The following is a 20,389-nucleotide window of genomic DNA, read 5'->3' as shown; positions in this document are numbered from 1 at the left end:
AAATAAAATTGAATTGAATTGAATTGCACTTGCTATACCTGATTCTCCTGTTGGAAAGTAGATGTTCTTGAACTTGCTGGCTTTGTCACTCCCTCCCAGAAGTCAGAGTCTTCTGCCTCATCTGACTCTCCATCTTTAGATACATCAGCAGGACCTGTTTCAAAACCAGAAATAGACACTCGTGTCAGAATCAGAATTAATACACAAACGCCCATTATGGATGGATCGGCACTTTATTATTAGGTGCACTGACAAGTTACTACTGCGGGGTCGTTTGCCTCATAAGCATCAAAAAAACTCACCTTTTCTGCGACTGCTAGGCGATGTCTCCTCTGCTGTTACCTTTACTGCACCATCTCCGCCTTCATTACCAGCTAACATCTCATCAAGACTCCTCAATTCCTCCGAGATCTGCTCCACTTTACGTTTTGTGTCCGCTGGGAACGGAAACAGGATGATTGGCAGAGGAATCAACCACAAGACAAAGGAGAGAGCAAGCTTGAAGTTTGAAAGCCAAGTTAGCTTCTTAGCTGGTATTTTTTATTAAAAAGACCACAATCTGTTTTAAAATGCGAAAAATAAAAAAAAAATCAAGAGGCCTCCAAGATGCATTGCTTTGCCCTTCAATGTTTTTTTATTCACTCACAGACTTGTGCCTTGACGTAATCCATGTACTGTTGGGCACTTAGTGCTGGCTGGCACACAATGCCCTGAGGCTTGGCAGTGGATGGTGGCCGCAGGAATGGGTGCTGGCAGGTGCGACTGGTGTGAATTGTCAGCACATATCGACATGACTGAGGTTCATCTACTCGCGCAATGTAGTCACCTGAGCCTTCTTCACATACAAACTGGAAACAAAACAGAGCAAAAGTATGCAAACTACTTTGAGCTGAATTAAATGCCCAACTGTTTGGGCGCTGCTGGGTTGCAACATATTTGGTTCTTTTTTCTTTTCTTTTTTTTTAGGTGAAAATGTTTAAATACAGTAAATAAACAGGGAATTCATCAACTGTTACAAATGCCAAAACACAGACAGATCAGTATAACCAACATTGGCCAATCTCTGCTTTATTCATGTCTTAACAAGTGCTTACGACTGCCAATACCTTGGTGACTGAGAATTTCCTGTTTGTGAAATGTTTCCTGTGTGACTAACACACACAACTGACAACTCAAATACTTTGACTCTACTCTTAAGGTTTCCTTCTGATCACTCTTCCACAGACCCCGATCATTTTCAGATCTTTAGTGAGTTCCTAAGAGGATTCCAGAGTTATTGAGTTTCACTACAACATCTGTGTAATCAGAGAATCATCATCTTCTGATAAACTTAATCTCCTGTAGAAGGGCTAAAGAGTCGACTAACGCCGTATCTCTAAACAAACAGCTGTATATGAATATCTGGGGACCGGGAAGCTTTCTGGATTTTATTTCTTCTCCTCTTTTAGTTCTTGTTCTAATAATCAGTTTCATCTGAGTGTGCAGTTAAGTCCCCATGTGAGCAAAGCACTTGCCTAAATTAATCTCAAAACCATTAGTTTTCAGATGGCAATTTGTCTTAATTAGTTTGGGGGTTTAGGGTTGTTTAGCACTAAAAAACTGGCCGCTCCATGAGATTAAGACAGCTGACTAGATGACGGGTTCCTTCATTTAATAAGGTCAAACAGGTTTACTTTTTGGACCCAATAAAGTATCAGGATGAGCAAAATACTTCACATGCCAAACTTTGCGTTTGGCATGTGAAGTATTTTTTGCTCTTTTAAGTACACAAAAAAGCATGCTGTCATGATCTGAACTAATGTCTAAGTCACAGTTTTAATTTTTCCAGAAAAACTAGCCAGCGTCTCCCACCTGACCTCCCTCAAAACTATTCATAAATATTTCGACACAGAAGGAATCGCAAAGATGACTCTGGCATTAAAGTGGAGGTAAAAATGGAGACAGTTAAGATGCTATAACTTGTTTTGACTAGACTACACTACAACAAAGAACAATAATAATTTCTTTAAAAATTAAAACTCAGCTGAGTCTTTTAAGCAAAGCAAACATAAAACATATTCATGTTCAAAATGTCTGCTGCTTGGGATATATTTAAAAGTGAAAGGCTTATAAATCTGCACAGGCATTTTGCATATGAGTGTTTGGATAAGCAAGGAGACAGTCAAAAATCAAAAAGAAAAAAAAAAGTGAAACACACAAATCATCTCAAGCAGGATGTGTTCCAAATGTAAATATCTCACCCGGACTTCAGTCTCTCTGGGATTTCCATTTAGGTCACACTTAGAGCCATTTACATAGGTCTGGCTGTGGTACCGCTTTAGCCTGTGCTGTTTGGAGGCCTGAGAGAAAAAACACAATGGATGCACCCACGATTGTTTGGTTCATATTGTACAGTCATGCAAATCAGCCACAACATAGAGGCAACTTTACCTTTGCTGTTTCATTGCTCCAATCAAATTCTGACTCATAATAACCCAGGAAGAGAATGTCTCCTTTGATCTCTGTGTCTAAGGACAAAAGAACAAAATTTGTCAAAAACAATAACTGAAAGCCTCTTGTAGGTTAAAAAAAACAAAAAAAAAAAACAGAGAAGTGGCCTCTCACCTTCAAGGTGGTATTGTCTGATATGCTGGCCATGGCAGAACTCGTACGTCCACCAGTCCTTCGTCTGCAGGACAGGTATTTCTGTTAGACTTTGACACAGTGCCTAAGCCTGAAACGGTCCCACGCATATATTTGTAAATAGGGCTGCCACAAACGATTATTTTTGCGATTAGTCAACTAATCAGATTATGCATCCATTGGACATACAGCATACAGCTTATTGCACCAGCATGCATCTGCTCTTATATTAAAGCTTTAAGTGTTTAAGGTATGTGCTAACTAAAAATAAAGACAAGATGATAGTTTATTAAATTTTAATGAAATTTGCAGGTTGTTTCAGTGAAGTTTAATAAACTCCTTGCTATCTAAAATATAACAGGACACCGGAGTATATTCTCCAGCATCTCACACTTCTGATAATCAGCTGTCTGCTTGACGTTTATTCAGCTGTGTAAAAACTATAACTTTAATCTCAGCCAAACCGATTTACTCAGGAACAAATAAAATACTAAAAAAAAAAGCCAAACAATAACATTTTTAAGTTATCTAAGTGACTTATGTATGTTTAATCTGAGTAGCGAAAGACCGCGGTGGGTTTGAAAATGATTTGTCGGGAGTCCGGTGTTCTCACGGCGCTAGTGACCTAGCCCCCAGCTAGCTATCGAGCTAGTGGGTAACAGACGTCTCCGAAAACGCCGGAGCGCTTTTGAAAATATGTGGTGTCTTGATAAACTGAGCAGATATTTGAGGTTTACACAGTTACATTCTCGCCTAAAAATATGTTAAACGTTTATTTTGTGACCCAGAAAGAATAATAAGAGTAATATTAAAACTAAGTAGCTACCGCCATTGTTGGAAACTGAGCTGGGCTGCGCTATGAATTCTGGGAGAGAGCTACTTCTTCGGGGTTTAACGGCAGCTGGCATCCTTGTACATGCAGTGCTGCCATCTTCTGTTTTAGTCTGTTATTACACTCTTAAATACTACTACTTATTCCTGCGTCTTTTGTGATCTTACAAAGCTTCAAACAACGCGTAATCGTGACTAGTCGACTAATCGTGGCAGCCCTATAAATGAGGACTATTTTTCAGGAAGTCTTGTGGTTTAATCAGATGTAACTTTGAAAATCTAAGTCAGACTCCCATGTTGTTTTTAGAGAATATGCTCTTTTCTTCTGGCAGCCCTTCCAAACAAGTCATACTTGTTCAGTCTTTTTCTAACTGTACTGTTGTGAACTTTGGGGTGGCTGTAGCTCAGGTGGCAGAGCAGGTCAGCCACTAATCAGAAGATTGGTGGTTCGATCCCAGGCTGCATGGCTCCTGGCTGCATGCCAAATATCCTTGGCCAAGATACTAACCCCATGTTTGCCTACTGGTGGTCAGAGGGCCCGGTGGCGCCAGTGTCCGGCAGCCTCGCCTCTGTCAGTGCGCCCCAGGGCAGCTGTGGCTACAACGTAGCTTACCATTGCCAGTGTGTGAATGTGTGTGTGAATGGGTGAATGACTGAATGTAGTGTAAAGCGCTTTGGGGTCCTTAGAGACTGAGTAAAGCGCTATACAAATGCAGGCCATTTACCATTTTAACATTTAACATTCTAACTGCGGCCTGTGGAGTTTGAGCTAGTCTCTTGGGTATTTTCCCAGTTTCTCTGAGGACTGCAGAGGCTGACCTTGGGTTTTACTGGGACATCAACTCCTGGGAATATTGGCGGCTGTCTCAAATGTTGGGAAAAATTCTTACTGTAGAATGATGGAGTTCATTTTGAAGGCAATAGCTTTATAACTCATCAAGACTGATGGGCAGAAACAACTGATTCTTTGAGATCTTTGGTATTGTTTTTCCTCGTTGGTACTGTGCTAACACACCTGAATGCTCCAGAGCACATGATCAATTAATCAAGCACATTTGATTAACAGCACCAGGCTGTGACTTAACCTCTTTATGCCTATGGAAGCGGAAAGTGTGACAAACTTTCTTTGTCTCATGACTATACAAAAAACACATTGTAAGGAGATACATGGATAAGATGCACTGTGAGCAAGAAGATAGTGATAAAGTACTTGTGGGCTTTTGGGTAAACCTTAAATTAACACATAAGCTGAACAATTGAAAACACAGGTACATTAACAGATGTGTGTCTCTTAGATATACTGCTTTTGTACCCAGTCACTGATGCAGACGAGCAACCTTTAATCCAATGAATACTGAATCAAGAGCCTCCCAGTGTTGTTTTTGGCAAGCTTCTGGGGCATCCATGTGCGTTTTAAAAATGGTTTACTTAAGCTGGCAAATATACACACGCTTTCGGTGTGTTTTGCTCTTGTGTTCTTATTGTTGTATTATTATTGTAGTCACACCACTGTGTAAACAGCTTAAGCATTTCTCTGTTGGATTACACAGATAAGTAGTTAAGGACCAACCTTGAGTAGACATGGGGCATTGTGCATGGGCTTGAGCAGGTCTGGGATATCTGGCCCAGTGTAACCCTCCGAGTCAGGCTCAGTGGCGGGATCCTGATGAAAACGCACAGCCTGGGCTGGAAGTCGACACTCATAGAGCTGTTTGTACTTACTGGACACCATCATAACCTCCTCTGTCTTAGTCTACAAACGTGAGACAGACATGGAAAAGGGGGTGAATTTAATGTTGACACACATGTTCACACATTACCAACGCATCAGGTGAATGCAAACAGATAAAAACATGGTTTGCGGCTTTACTTTTAGCTAGTTATAGACATGTGGCAATGAACATAACAGCTGTCACAGCATGCTGTGACGTACTTCACCTGAGAATTACTCGTCTTCATGTAACTCTATAAGATTTATTTTAATATGTTTTGTGCTTTTATGACATCAGGTCTCACGCTTTGTGAATTATTTGACACTATTAATAGTAAATAAATAACGCTAGCTCATATTTAAGCTAACAAGCTATATCCGTTAGCATTTTCTGACTCACCTGCCCCAGGATGACAGGATCGGGAAGAATCTGAATCCCATATTTCATGTCATTAAGCTCCTCCAAATTCAAGAAGCCCGGGACACAGAGGGGACATGTCAACAAGAAAACGTACAGTCTCTTTAACAACCAAACCAAGGAAGCAGCCATCATTGACTCTCGCCTCTTACCCCTATCTGACAGCAACAACACACAATGCCTGACATGGTAGCAGCGGATTGGTCGAGGTGAAAAGCCCTGCTTTGTCATTGGCCAATTTCCAAGTCAATCAAAGTTTTTCCCGAGTTCTGAGGTGCGTTTGGTTTTCATACCAGCGGAGAGTCAATGAACGGCGTGTTTGTGCTATATTTAGCACGCTAATGAATAACAGCACATCTCCGCTGTCACCGCCTGTCTTGCGATGAAATAGGCTCACACATAAGCACGAAGACAAGGCGGGCTGTCGCATGGTAAAATGTTTGGTGGGGGGTGTCTTCGTTTGTCTCATTTTGTTTTGATGCAAAGCAGTCCCAAGTAACTGATTTTAAAGGTTTACAATAACAATTAGGTAAAATAATGACAAAACAATAAAACGATTCATATGATACCCAAAAAGTACACACCGAGCTGAGCGAAAAGTGCAGTCAAACTACTGGGTTTAAATATCTGGTGAGGAAAAAATCAAAAGTTCCTTGAAGAAAAAAAGCATTCCTTAACAGAATACCAGAGAGGAGGGGAAGTACAGAGGGTGAGATACTATAAAAGCTGAAAAAGCAGTACACATATTTATCGACTGTGTGCACAGACGCCCACACACACACCAATCTAAATATGTATGTAGACATAAATCTTATTGTTTGATCATAATTCTCCTTTTTTTTTTTTTTTTTTTTTTTTGAGAAATCGTGCAGTCAGTTCAGTGTTATCCTCTCCTCTATGTCTGTGTGTGCGCGTGCTCAGCTGACTGACCGCTGATGAGTCTGGTGTAGCGGCGATATCGGTGCGCTCACCGCTGCGCTGCAGCCGCTGTTGCTGCAGGGGGAGCATCCGTCCAACAGCCTGCAGTGCTGCGATGCGCGGCAGCTCCTCTCTGCGCCTCTTCCCCCCGCATAATCGTTTTCAAGACCTCCGAGGAACAGATTCGTGAGAGAGGGGCGAGCTCCGTGCAGCAGGGAGGTGAAAGAGTCTGTAGTGTGCGTCTTAACTGAGGTGAGCTGTGGGCTTATTTGATTTTTTTTACAGTGGGGTGCTGCTTTAAAGGCCCGTGTCCCCGTCTTCGGCAGGGGATTTTTTTCTGGGGTTGTTGTTTTTCAGCTCTGACTGAACGTTTGACAGCTTATTTGATAGACAAAGAGGGGATAGGCGTGAGATTTTTTTTTTAAATTTTTGACATTAACATGGTGGTAAAATAACTAAATACACAGTATGTCTTTATTCTGGAGATGTTTTTCAGCATATTAGAAGTGCTGTTTAAAGATAATTTCGGATGCATGGGTTTTCTTGCGCTCTCACTCAGAATAAGGAGGGCTAATAGGCCTGTGTGTAGCCGGGTATTTATATTCGCTACCTCGGATTTCTGTACACACATTCGCATTATTTTTTTTCCATATTTTCCTCATGTTTCACAGTACGAAGGAAGGTGTGCTAATTTTGTGCTAATTATCCCAAATAGTCCGAAACATGCGAGCAAATCTTTGGTAGGAACCCACGGACTATATGCATGCCCATAGCATGTTCACCGCGGCACTCCCTACCATAGGCTCGTTTTTAGGTTAATGACAACAGCGTGCAGCACACAGCTATGTTCTTCTGATTGGCTTAGATTATCTGTTATGTCTTAGGGCTGTTCCACTATCGCTGCTAATTATCATTCAGACGGGGAGATCAAATCTGGGAGGCCTGCAGTAATGCAAAGCAATGTTTTGCATTACTGCAGGCATATCTTCACAGATATGCATCATGTCATGTTGTCTTACCTTACAATCTCTGTTGAAATACAGTACTATGCAAAAAGTCGAGACCAACCCCTCATTTTTTATATTTTGATTCCAGGAAGTCAGATTTGTAATTATTTAAAAAGTAGACATCCTGAAGGTCTTAAACATTTTTCTTTCAAAGTCGTTGGCTGCTTATTGACCTAGTTTCAGTCTGGTCCTTGTACCTGAGCAATCTCACAGGAATGTTTTTGTTATTGCTGTTTTGTAAGCCACTGATCTATAAACAATTCAAACATAATCAGGGGATGACCTGTGTGGTGTCCACATTTAGCTAATAACTTGGCAAAGAACCAATTCTAAATTGTATTTTTTTTTTAACATAAGGAAAACTGCAAGAAAACTCTGAGGTATAGCAGATTACCGATTACTCAAGAACTAGACTGAAAGGTATGAGAGTGAGTGGCCAAAGCCATCTGTAAGCCATCTGCTGATTTAGAGGAACATTGCTAGTTCTGATCCTATTAATCTTTCCCCTGTATTGATTTAGTTTTTCCCCTCCAGCCCTTTGTAAAATGTGGAGATACAGAAATTCTTTTATTGCTGCCATATAACCTGCATCATTATAATTGCATTAATAACATTCTCTACAGCATTATTCCATTTAATAATATTTCTCACAGTATTGATATCGCATTAAAGTTGTTTATTGAAGATGTTAATTTAAGGATCCTTTCATTATGTTAACTTTTATTACAGATACAGCCAGGAGTATTTCATACACATTGCATAATATTTGTGCTCATTTAGAGTTGTTGCATTAGTCTACAAGAAGGTCTTAAGCTTTATGAAGCGCGAGTCTTCACAATCTATTGTGAAAAGGACTAAAGCATAGAAGGATAATTGCATGCATGCTTACAATACATATAATCTAGGAATGTGTCAGGCCTGAGGCCTTAACTCATTTAGCTTCCAACTGCATTTTAGCCTACTTGGTAACAGATGACCGGAGTCGACAACCAGCCCTCAGAGACCTCGAAGGCTTGAAGTTATTACCTTGTTTGGAAGATGTTATAGAAATGAGAAGTTCTATGTCTGTTTATAGCCATCTAAAATGTACCATTTACTGTAACTGATGTCTTTAACCTATTTTTACGCCATGGGGGGGGCGGATACCTCACTGCTTTAAAAGTGTTCTCAACATGTATTTTTGTCAGAAGACATATGCTGATGTTTTCTCCTGGGTGTTAATAAACTCACCGTTTGATTGCACTTTCCTGGGGCCTCCGTGGTTTGTGACACTGCTCTACATTGATTGATTTCGTGACAAAAACTAATTTCCCCCGGCAGCTGTGGTACCATGCAGTCACTTAATGACACTACATGGTCACTTACCTCATGATAATATAAGTTTATATGCACTCCAGGTTTCTTAAGAGTACATTCTGTTATATTATTATTAGTTGTTATCCACTTTTTCAGTCTGTACTCTTTGAGTTGTTTTTTTGTTCTTTCCAGATGGAGAAGGCGCTTGCTCATTTCCACGAATGTTTACATGGTTTCTGGAGATGCAGGTGTCAACAGAGGTTTTCCTTTCAATGACTGGATAGAGGCAGTGAGGTAGATATTCCTATAAATACTTTTTAAACTGCTAGAAATGAAAGTCTGTCTGCTAAATGGTTACAGAATGTTTAATTTAATGTCTTATCTCCTCCATTTGTGGCAGCGAATTTTGTCATTGTAAGCAAGCCTACACACACACACACACACACACAAACACACACACACACACACACACACACACACCAAAGAGCACAAGAGTCTTGATTCCATCACTTCAAAGGTTTTCTACATTATTTCTAACACTAAACTTTTCCTACTCTGAACATAAACAAAGTCGTCATCATTAGATGTAAGAAGGCCGGATTCCTACTTTGTAGATGTGTATAATATTTACGTTCCCACAATATGAGCAATCCATTTACAAGAATACCATCTCGCCCACACCCAAGTGCATGCAGAGTCAGAAATGGAGTTTTTGTTTTTCACAGCTGGAGGAGAAAGAAGTAATTGTGTGCTGGCAAGTTTCTAGAAGAATTTTCTAGAAGAATCGAGGAGAAAAAATATGGGAGGGGAATGAGGGATCGGAAGGCATTCATGATTTCATTATGCTGATCCTTTCAGCAGATATATAGATCTCTTTTAATGGCTCCACTGTGAGTGCAACCACAAAAATGCGAATAATTTTCCATCGATCTGTAGCTGTGGTGACGACTTAGAAAATCTTCTGAGACTATAATTAAACAACTGCGATTAAACAACTTCCTGTGGGCTGTTTTTGGGGTTGAGCTGAAGTGGAAGGGGTGGTGCAGGGGGATGACATAACCTTTTAACTTTAGCAAAACCTCACAAAGTTGTCACACGAAACAGAGACTGTTGATTTTGTTCCCGTCACTTAAATCGCATTCCTGTTCGGAAATATCGTCAGAGTATAATTATAGAAACCAGAGCGTCATCCAGCATTCTAATCTCTGACAGGTTCCAGGATGCGGTCCATGAGGAAGACGGTGTTGCTAGTCATCTTGGTGTCTGTGGTGCTAGTACTGGCTCTCCTCCATTCGTGGCCCACTCGGGGTTATACCACAGTGGATGTTTGGCAGCGACCAGCGTTTATAGTAGAGAGGCATCTGGAAGAGAGGGTCCCTGAGTCAGACCATCGATTGAGCAATATTCCCTTCCATGTAAGGGATAATGTGGCGAGGTAAGTAATGCTATTTTGAACCAAAGCGGACGGACCTGAGCTTAAATCTGATCACACGTGTCTTATAATCTGTCCAGTTTGCTGGCACGTAATGGATGCATATGTGAGGGCGAAAGTGGGGGGGTAAACCTACCGTTCGCACAACTCTTGTTCCCGCGGGTGTCAGCTCACCCGCTGCACACTGCCTTCGAGGCTTCAGAGCTGGAGGAGATGAAGAGGAGACGGGCTAAAGAGTACAGCAGCTTTCAGACGAGGTAAGGAGTACTTAAGAGATGTTTCACATTTTTTTTATCTGTGTGGCTAAAATATTATTATGTGGCCTGATGTGTTGTTTTATTTAAATTAAATAATGATGTAACAAAATGTGTTACTTGAAATAATCCATCTGTCTCAGTGCACGCTACAGGAAATTGTTTTTTAGACTTATCTATCTCTAACATGGAAAATCATCCATGATCTCACATCACTATCTGCTGATCTGCTTCGCTTTGTGGTTTGTTACTACGCGGTTTGAATATACATGCATTAGAACATATATAAACACAGACCTTGCTTTTTGCTTGCTTCCTGTACACAACTGGCAGCCTTAAAACCTCCCCACATCTCTGTGGATCGTGCAGGAGTTGTGCATTAGTAAGGCTACATAGATGGGTATTTTTGAAAATGCAGCTTTTTCTATTTGTTCGGGCCTTTCGTCCACACGTAAAAGCGTTCTGGATCACTGAAAATAGAGGTTTTTTAAAAACTCAAGTTTTGCGTTTACGTCTGTACAAAGAAAACAGAGATTTAGCCACGCAACGTCAAAGGTGAGCGCCTTTTTTTGACGTCAAGCTGTGCGTCACGTTATTGTTTACATGAGATGAATTTTGTACAATGGCAAGTATAGATAAAATACTGTTGCTTTTAATCTTACTATCTGCAGTTTTTACACGCTTACATACACACACACAGTTACTGTCCCTCCATTTAGAAACACAGAGGAATCATAGTGAACATCGACGCGGCTTCTACATGCAACACAGACGCTGTCACAACCCAAATCCCGACGCCATTATTATGAATCACTCAGACTAAATTTTCAGTTTCTTTATTGAATAAACTCTGGCTGAGAGAGCCAGTGAGACAAAATCCACTGAATACTGACTTTAGTTATTAACATTTGAAATGATGAAGGCAATTAAAAAGTAACACAAAATTAGCCACCTTTCCAGAAAAATGTAAACTTTTCAGAAGTACTGAAATTAATTCCTAATACGACAAAACTTGTTTTTATCAAAAGCTTTGCTCTCCAGTAAGAAACGTGAGGTCATTTTAATAATGATATCCGCGGATAATAGTAATTGTGACTGTTATTTGCGAAGAGCTTCCTGCTTTCTGCTTGCTGTGCTTGTTGATGGAAAAAAAAATCTCATTTCAGGTCAAAGACCCCTGCAGATCTACTCATTATTGCTGAGGCTAACAGCCCCTTGCAGTATCCGACACAGGGGGTGGAAGTACGACCCCTGAAAACAAGCATCATCCCAGGTACGACTTCAGCGAGTGAGCAACTCAGATATTTTTGAAAGTCTCATGGTTTTATCATTTGAAAGTAGTTAAACTGGCCCCTAAACATTAAAAATTAACCTGAACTAGAGGTGGTTTATATACTGGATATTCTTTGTACCTACATATATTCTAAGGTCACCCCTCTGAAAGGCCTTATTTATCCATACAGGAAATGGACTGAAAATCAATCAGTGTTTGTTTCTCCTTTTCCAGGCTTGGCCTTACATGACCTTCCCAGAGATAATTACTCAGTGAGTGCTCAAAAGTGTCTGTCTTTAAATATTTTAGATGCCTGCAGTCCTCTGACCTTGACCGCTATTCTTTCCATCATGTGCAGATAAACATCACTGCCACGCTGGGAACTCTAAATGTGGCCGCGGAGGTAGACGAGGTGAAAATCAAAGGTGATGGCGAGATGCACATGACTCTTTCCAGCCGCCTGCTGCCGAACATGAACCGACAGCTGCAGTTCGTCACCTACACGAACACGCTGTTTCATCCCAGCACGGCAGACACAGGTGAGCCCTCGGAAACAATCCACCGTCTTATCGGCTCTGGACTTTGTTCTTCTGTATTTTTCAGCAAATTCCACAAAGGAGAAAGTAAAGATACAGAAAAAGAATCATCTCACACCCTAATTTGAATCTGTGTTTAAATTTAAAGCAATATGTGGATTTTTTTTCACTCTCGGTCATTAGATGAAAACTCTGATACTTTGATCATGCATATACAGTATATACGAAGGTACAGCAGGAGGTGACTGACATGCATGCTTCCATCTCCCGTTTCTGGTAGGTGGCAACTCGTACTTTTAGACTCCCCTTTTTCTCCCTCCCTCGTGCTCACAGACACATAACGGGTACAGCAGTCCATTCTCCCTGCTGCATGGACTACACTGCCCATGAGGCTACATTCTTTAGGGCTATGCCTGTAACACTCTGCCTATTGCCTTGATATTAAATCATTTTTGGAGTAAAAATTCAAAAAAATATTTCTTCACGTCATTATGCGGGCCGCAAGTAGGGCTGCGAGATTGAGACACAGGCATTAGAGCCTCTTCATGCGCGTTTTGTTTGGGTTTTCACCGGCGTGGAATTACCAAATATAGAGAGGGCATAGCTTAACATATGAAACAGGAAAATACCGCAGTGTAATCCATTTTTTTCAACAAAGTAACTGTAATAGAATACAGTTACTCATATTTTGTATTTTAAATATGCAACGGCGGTACATGTATTCCGTTACTCCCCAACACTGTCTGTACAACACCAGGATTGTTTTGTTTGTTTGCCATCATCACATCATCAGACGTGGCTAACCTTCCCGAGTGTCTCCAGCCTTTATACTAAGCTACTCTGTGTACCTTGCTTTTTTTTCCCTTTTCAGTGGCCTCACACCTGCTCTTGTATGGTATTCCTGGCAGAGAAAATTATTTGCAGAGCTGTTTCTCTTGAGCTAGAATTGGGCAACCAAGCAGGATTCAGTCTGATATCAGAGCCTCTTTGTTTCGCACAAAATTGACAATAGTAAGCATGCACAAAACCTGAATGGCTGAAGGCATGTTTGCCCTTGTCTTTTGACTTTCTGCCTGTATAGTATAACCCAGTTTCAAAACAGCTGGGGCACTTTTTAAAATGTAAATAAAAACTGAGTGCAATCGATTTTATTCACAGCAAAACTTAGAAAATACATTGAGTCTTTATAATGAGAGTATGGACCTTTTACAAAAAGGCAGATCAGCATTTTGTCTTCATGACAGAATCATGTCTGTCTTTAATGCACGCGCATCTGAGTGATGTAGGACATTAAATCGAATTTGCCTAACCACAAGTAGGAAAGGCTTTCACAATCTTTCCGCTGAGGATGACAATGTATCTGAACACTTGAACATGACCATAGCTGGACTGGTGCATCAAACCCCGTGTTCCTGTCTCACAAGAAAAAGTAAAACCCACAGTGAAAAACTGTCTTTAAAGCTCTTTTAACAACTTTTTGCCATTTCAACCAACAGAAACAAGACATTGCCTTGTCTTGTCCCTTGCAAAAAGAGATTTATCAAGGTTCTCTGAATCTTTCGATGATATTTTTTTACTGCAGATGACAAGATATTTAAAGTCTTCACAGTTTTACAGTGAGGAACACAATTCTTTCACAATCCGTAGACACTGTTTTATGCAGATTGGTGAACCTCTCCCCTTCTTTACTTCTGAGAAAACTTTTTAAGATGCTTCTTTTTTCCTTAAATGGTCCTCTAGCTATTTCTTTTCTATTTTTAGTAACACTTACTTTTCCAGCATTTCCTGTCTCAATTGGGGACATGTTGCTTCCATCAAATTTAAACTGAACTAATATTTTCCTTAAACTGGCCGTTTAAACACTGGATATGCTTTAATACAGTGATCCCCAACCTCCAGTGTCAAACAATATTTTCACGAACTGGCCTTTAAGATGTCGCGGATAAATACAACAAAATAAAATGATATGACCAAGACAAAAACTGTGGTAATTTGTAAATATGATAATAAATGCGAATTCACTTTGTAATTGTGTAACTTTATTAGCATTTTCCTCCTGAAAATGTGCCAACAACATTGCGAGTGACATCCTCCTCTCTGCCCCTTAATGCTCTCTGGTTGCTATGGTAACGTTTAAATATTTCTTTCAAAATAAGACACACAACTACAAAGACCCAGGGAAACGGAGTTAACAATAAAAATGCTGAAAACCATAAATTTCACACCTGAGCTTCAACTCTCGCGTCCCAGTACCGAACGACTCGGCGTGGGGGTTAATATCTGTTAATAACATCTCTGTCTTTACTTGTCATCCCAACCCTGTAGAGTTTTTATGAAGGGTAAATTAGTCGTAGGAGCTAAAAGTGCTTTGTGTTTTGTTTTTTTTTGTGTTGTTTTTTTTACTGGAATTGTCTATAAAATGCTGTAGAGTTTAGCATTTTAACCTGAGGGTCTGAAAAATTGGTTTTGTACAAAGACATGACATTGTTATGTCTACATGCTTTACGAGAACCAGATGAGAGTGAGGCATTCATAGTTTTATCTTAATGATACTCGTGTTTTTTTTGTGTCGGGGGTCTTTTAGTGCAGCTTGAGACAGAGGGACATCAAGCTGTCTTCAGCATCAAGATCCGACACGGAACAACACCTAAACTGTACAACACTGGATCCAAAGGAGGTACAGCACCGGCATGTTGACGGTGTTTATAACTAAAGTCAGACGTCCTTTCTGAGTCAAACAGCACTTTCTAAAGTCAGTTTTCCTCCATCAACTCTCTGCAGAGTACAACATCAGCGCCCTCGTGACAATAGCCACAAAAACGTTCCTGCGTTACGATAAGCTTAGAGATCTTATCGACAGCATCAGAAGATACTACCCTACTGTTACCATAGTTATAGCTGATGACAGTGAAAATCCCCAAACCATCTCTGGGCCTTACATCGAACATTACATCATGCCCTTTGGAAAGGTAAGGACACACTGAAGTCTTCTCCCTGCTGTCACTGGTGATGCGATCTCAATCTAAACCTCAGCGTTGCGTCTCTTAGGGTTGGTTTGCCGGCCGAAACCTGGCCGTGTCCCAGGTGACCACGAAGTACGTACTGTGGGTGGACGATGACTTCATCTTCACAGCCAACACCAAGCTGGAGAAGCTTGTGGATGTTTTAGAAAGGACCACTCTGGATCTAGTGAGTAGCAGAAGAATTTTTTTTTTCTTTTTCTCAGTTAATATTAAAGTTTTGGGGCTCTTGCAGAGACAGTGTATCTATGTGTGTGAACTAGGTGGGTGGTGCAGTGCGGGAGGCCACGGGGTACACCGCCACCTACCGTCAAACCATCTCCATTGAGCCAGGAGAGGAAGATGGTGACTGTTTACACATGAGGAGAGGATTTCATCACGTCATTGAAGGCTTCCCCAACTGCGTTGTGACTGATGGGGTCATCAACTTCTTTTTAGCTCGCACAGACAAAGTCCAGCAGGTCGGCTTTGACCCACGCCTCACCAGGGTCGCTCATCTGGGTGAGTACAGGGCTTCCTTTCATATCAAAGGAGCAAATTTAGCATCATGCCATCTGTTATTTATTCAGTGTTTTGACTGCCGGATGCAAAAATATGCCAAAATTGAAAAAAAAAAAAGTTATCATTATTATTATTTACGCATTTATACACAAGTCTTGAGCCACCATTCTTTTTTTTTGTAATTGTCTTGGAAAATATTTCTTCAGGCATTCAGAGGCTCTTTGAAAGTTTTTCTTTCTTTGAGTGTCCAGAACCCGGGCCTCAACATTGTTGAAGCAGTGTGGGATCAGAAAACAGAACAAAAGGCAGCAAACACTCAGCTTTGAATGTCCTTTGAGAAGCCTGAAGAACTATTCCTGAAGGCTGCTTCAAGAAATTATAGGAAAGCTAAAGCTCAGGCTGTGTTTAAGGAGAAAGGTGGTAAAACCAAATATTTACTTTCAAGCTTGTTAGAATTGTACAAACACTGTTTTTGATCACCTATTTCCCATTTGTTCTAGAAAAATATATAGAAATGAGGTGTAACTCAAGACTTTTGCACTTTATCGTATATTCATATTCATTGTTTTTCTATCCTCCTGCAGCACTGAGTCAATTTGTGTGCCATATCAAGTTAATTTAATGTTTCCTTAATCATTTAAGAATAAAAGAGAGATGAATATCTCAGATTAAGGTATTGATAGCAACAATATCTTAGCAATTTAAGAAAAAAGATTCATATCTTATTTTACTTACTGAGACGATAACGTGTGCAAGATAATTTTTGCTAGCAAATTATGCTGTGACATTTTCTTATCAGCATACACCACCATGGAGGAGTCGCAGCTCGGCTTTAATTTACCTACATTAAACTGAATGAAATCTGATTTAAATGGAACATTTAGCTCACGCCACCTTCTCCTCACTTTCATACCTGCAATATTTCATCAATTAAAAGTGTTCCTGACCCACTGAGGGATGTTTACCCCTCTCCCTTTTTTTTCTAGAGTTTTTCATCGATGGCCTCGGCTCTCTCCATGTGGGCTCTTGCGATGATGTCATTGTCAATCACGCGACCAAAATCAAACTACCCTGGGTAAGCCAGTCAGAGAGCGACAAGACCTACGCCAAGTTCCGTTACCCATCAGCCTCCTCTGATGCCACGCACACCAAAAACGGCCTCCTGTACTTCAAGAATCGGTTTCAGTGCTTGACTCATAATTAGCTTCCCCTCTCCTCTTTTTCTCGAAGGTTCCTCCGCTCTCCCCGAGTTGCCAAAGAAGTTCTCCTCCCCCACGCCCTGTCAGATAAGATTTTGGTTTGCCTTCTCTTGAGAACCTTGAAATTATTTTTCCAGCTTCAGCCTTTAGAGCAGTTTTAGCATGTTTTATCTGTCAGTGCACAGCTCTGCAGTGAGCTAAAAAGTCCTCTAGCATCTAGAAGCCCAACAGAAAAATTTAGGCTTCCTTTTTGGTGTGAAGACAGGAGAAAATGAGCTGCAGTGCCCAGTAACATCTCGAGTCATAAAGGGATCTTGCTCATACCCTGCACAAAGACCAGGCTTTGGGAGAACCGAACAGGTAGCAGCCAGTGTAACTTCATTGTCATGCTGTTTTGGGTAGATGTGCATGCATTCTCCTTCGATTTGCACTAGCCGAATATAGAATTGAGCTTGGAACAAGGTCTTTCTGTCAGTGACAACAAACCCTATCAGTTAAGTGACAGAGCTGCAGACTCGGAGCTCCAGTGTGACCTCCTTGCCAATGCCACATGAAGAACGTGTTCCAAGTCTTTTCATTTGTCGGGTTCTGGTACTGACTGGCCGTGCCAAAGGTCTGGATGCTGCTAGCTCTTGGGTGCTTTAATCTGTGTGTGCATTATGGTTTTACTGCCCATTACCCAGAATCCTTTTGTGTCACCCATGGAGAGATAAGTAAGATCTGAGGAGGAGAACCTTTTGGTCTCAGTTCATCAGGTGTTACCTGGTTGCGGGAGCAGCTGTAATCGTCGTCTTCTGCTGTTTGTCTGTTTCCCCAACAAGCATCTGAGGAAAACGAGGCGTTTGAGTGCTCACCACCGGATCTTTACATGTGGCCAAAAGAAACATTGGTTGAACTAAAGTACTTGTAAAATACTCACATCATTATGAAAAGAGGATGGAGAAGGGGGAGGGGGATGAAGCAAGAATACAGTTTTTATACTGAAACTCCTCTTTGGAGCACTCCTGCATGTCAGAGACTCAAGTGGTGATGCTGTTCTTTTATACCATGGTCTTTAGATGGCACCCTTGTATCACTGTATTTGTTTCCTAAGCAAGTTTTTTAACTTTGTTTTGTTAGCAATAAGGTGCCAGAGATTTATCAACTGTTTTTTTTAATCCCCAAGAGAAATATCGACTGATTTGTAACTATTTTATTTATTAATTTATTAAAAATTTGTTTGCCTTTTATTAGATAGAACAGTGAAGAGAGACAAGTAAGCAGGGGGGTGTCGGGTCAGAAAGCAGCACATCGGAATCGAACCTGATCTGCTCTGAGCTACACCGGCATCTGTTTGTGACTTTTAATTCATTTCTATTTTTCACCAAAATGTGACGTTCGTTCTGTTGATGGAAGAAACTAACAGCAGTGTTCCTGCTGCTTGGTTTGTATGTAGTTGTGTACTGAAGAATTTGTCTCACATTTTAATTTGTAAGTGTTGACAGATGTAGAATTTTTTTTAACAGTGATGTTTATTGTGTGGACACAGAAATCATTTGTTGCCTGCTTCACCCACCCACCCACCCCCACACCCAAAACAAAAAAATATGAGTTGTTTGAGCATTATGAGAGTTTTTACATTCATTTCAAATGTTATAAAAAATGTGTGTGGGGAAAAAAAAATGAAATCTTGTGTTCAATGTTGTGATGTTGGTTCAAAGGATGAAGACGCTGACTTACAATAGATTACAGTCTTTTGATTACAGATTACAGAACTTAATTTATGAGCACATCTTTTATGCTACTGAAGCAAATGAACATGATAGATGAGAGGCAAAAACTGTCAAATAATAGCAAGCACGGTTTATATTTGAGACTAAAAGCCTGCGTTTAAAACCAGGTTTTGAATTTAATGACTGAAGTTGTCTGAGAGTGTCGGAGCCTGGAAGCTGAAGGCTCTATCCCTGAGCGTCTGAAACTTGGAGAGAGGAATGTACAGCAACCACATGTCAACACAGGAGGAAGATTTCTCAGGTGGGGCTGGGGGTGTAGAGCTGAAGGAGATCAGAGAGGTACTGAGGGCCATGAACATGAAGGAACATGCAGGTAAGGAGTCTTATATCTAGCTTCATCTTGCTCGTGCCAGGTTGTGCCCTGTCTTTCTTTCAAAACAGCTTTAATTATTTGTGGCAAAGATTCAACAAGTTGTTAGAAACATTCCTCAGAGATTTTGGTCCACATCAGCGTCACATCCATGATGAGAATCTGCCGTTCCACCACATCCCGAGTCTGGTCTATTAGATTGAGAGCTGGTGACTGTGGAGGCCATGTGAGTACAGGGAACTCATTGTCATGCTCAAGAAACCAGTCTGAGATAATTTGAGCTTTGTGACGTTGTGCATTATCCTGCTGGAGGCAGTCATCAAAATACCAGTTCGATGTGGTGATAAAGGGTTGAATATGGTCTGCAAGAGTACTCGGATAGGCTGTGGCATTTAAACAATTCTCTGTTGGTATTTAGGGACCCAATCTGTGCCAAGAAAATATCCTCTACACCCTCACACCATCAACAGCAGACTAAACTGTTTATACAAGGCAGCATGGATCTGTGCTTTACTGCTTACCACCAGATTTTGATAGCAAAAGTTCAATTTAACCCTCGGTTTCCTGTTCTTAGTTGACAGGAATGATCCTCTGTGTGGTATTCTGCTGCCGTAGCCCAGCTGCTTCAAGGTTCTGCTTCTTCACACCTTGTTACAACCTTGTTGTAACAAGTGGTTATTTAAGTTACCGTTGCCTTCCTATCAGCTCAACGCAGTCTGGTCAGTTTCACCCAGAGAAACTGCATAATGGATGTTCCCTTAAAATTCCGCCAAGCACAAAAATAAAAAACAAAAGCCTTCGTATTAATTACAAGGTTTCGTCTTCATTTTCAGTAGCAATATTAAGATGTTAAACAAGCAGACAAACATGTAAAAGATGAGGCAGTGTGAGTCTATGCAATGCAAATGAACAACGAGACCACTAGGATGTTGTGTGTCACATAGTCAGATGACTGAAGGACAAATGGCCTCTGTGTGATGCAGAAATTTCAGGCAGTCTTTTGCTTGGAGTACTGAAATGTTTTATGTTCAGAAGTGTAGAGCAGGTGCCAGCAGCGCGAGTTTATGCCTTTTCATGATTTTGCTTACTGTATAAAAATTTGGTTTATATGTATGTGTATAAACCCAGCTGCAATTTTTAATATAAAAATATAATAATTAATTAGTTAGACCATATAATTAATCATAATATAAAATATTTGACTTGTAAACTGGTAAATTAAAGAGCTCACATTGTGACTCACTCTTTAATTCATAATGATGAGCATTTCCCTCCACTAGAGGGTGCTA

General features: G+C 40.6%; 2 protein-coding genes across 5 annotated transcripts in view; one reads left to right on the top strand and one right to left on the bottom strand.

The window, feature by feature from the left end:
* Positions 1–5,798, bottom strand: part of os9 (OS9 endoplasmic reticulum lectin) — an 11,064-nt gene extending 5,266 nt beyond the window's left edge. Inside the window, exons 1-8 of one of the 3 annotated variants that reach the window (XM_005943974.3) lie at positions 5,565–5,798; positions 5,024–5,206; positions 2,605–2,668; positions 2,431–2,507; positions 2,241–2,339; positions 647–848; positions 303–437; positions 39–154 (exon numbers count right to left, since the gene is read on the bottom strand). In XM_005943974.3, the coding sequence (XP_005944036.2) occupies positions 39–154; positions 303–437; positions 647–848; positions 2,241–2,339; positions 2,431–2,507; positions 2,605–2,668; positions 5,024–5,206; positions 5,565–5,717 (1,029 nt within the window). In that variant the 5' untranslated portion in view covers positions 5,718–5,798. The remainder of the gene's footprint in view (positions 1–38; positions 155–302; positions 438–646; positions 849–2,240; positions 2,340–2,430; positions 2,508–2,604; positions 2,669–5,023; positions 5,207–5,564) is intronic. The other 2 variants (XM_005943975.3, XM_005943973.3) reach the window with 2 other exon arrangements.
* A 700-nt stretch (positions 5,799–6,498) lies between these two features.
* b4galnt1b (beta-1,4-N-acetyl-galactosaminyl transferase 1b) lies at positions 6,499–20,177 on the top strand. Of its 2 annotated transcripts, XM_042225629.1 has the most exons (13): positions 6,499–6,752; positions 8,996–9,097; positions 10,016–10,238; positions 10,316–10,492; positions 11,656–11,762; positions 11,997–12,034; positions 12,121–12,301; positions 14,883–14,975; positions 15,080–15,267; positions 15,347–15,487; positions 15,582–15,819; positions 16,806–16,894; positions 17,050–20,177. In XM_042225629.1, exons 3-13 carry the CDS (start codon positions 10,024–10,026, stop codon positions 17,107–17,109), a joined length of 1,527 nt encoding a protein of 508 aa, XP_042081563.1. In that variant the 5' UTR covers positions 6,499–6,752; positions 8,996–9,097; positions 10,016–10,023; the 3' UTR covers positions 17,110–20,177. The 2 variants fall into 2 exon arrangements, with proteins under 2 accessions (XP_042081563.1, XP_042081562.1); XM_042225628.1 differs by having other exon boundaries at positions 6,501–6,752; positions 16,806–20,175.
* Positions 20,178–20,389: the final 212 nt, after the last annotated feature.

The sequence above is a fragment of the Haplochromis burtoni genome, unplaced genomic scaffold (genome assembly GCF_018398535.1).
Source record: "Haplochromis burtoni strain Fernald_Lab_line unplaced genomic scaffold, NCSU_Asbu1 Contig_177, whole genome shotgun sequence".
Taxonomy (NCBI): Eukaryota; Metazoa; Chordata; class Actinopteri; order Cichliformes; family Cichlidae; genus Haplochromis; species Haplochromis burtoni.
Note: the sequence above shows the minus strand (reverse complement) of the source record. Positions and strands in the feature narration are given on the sequence as shown.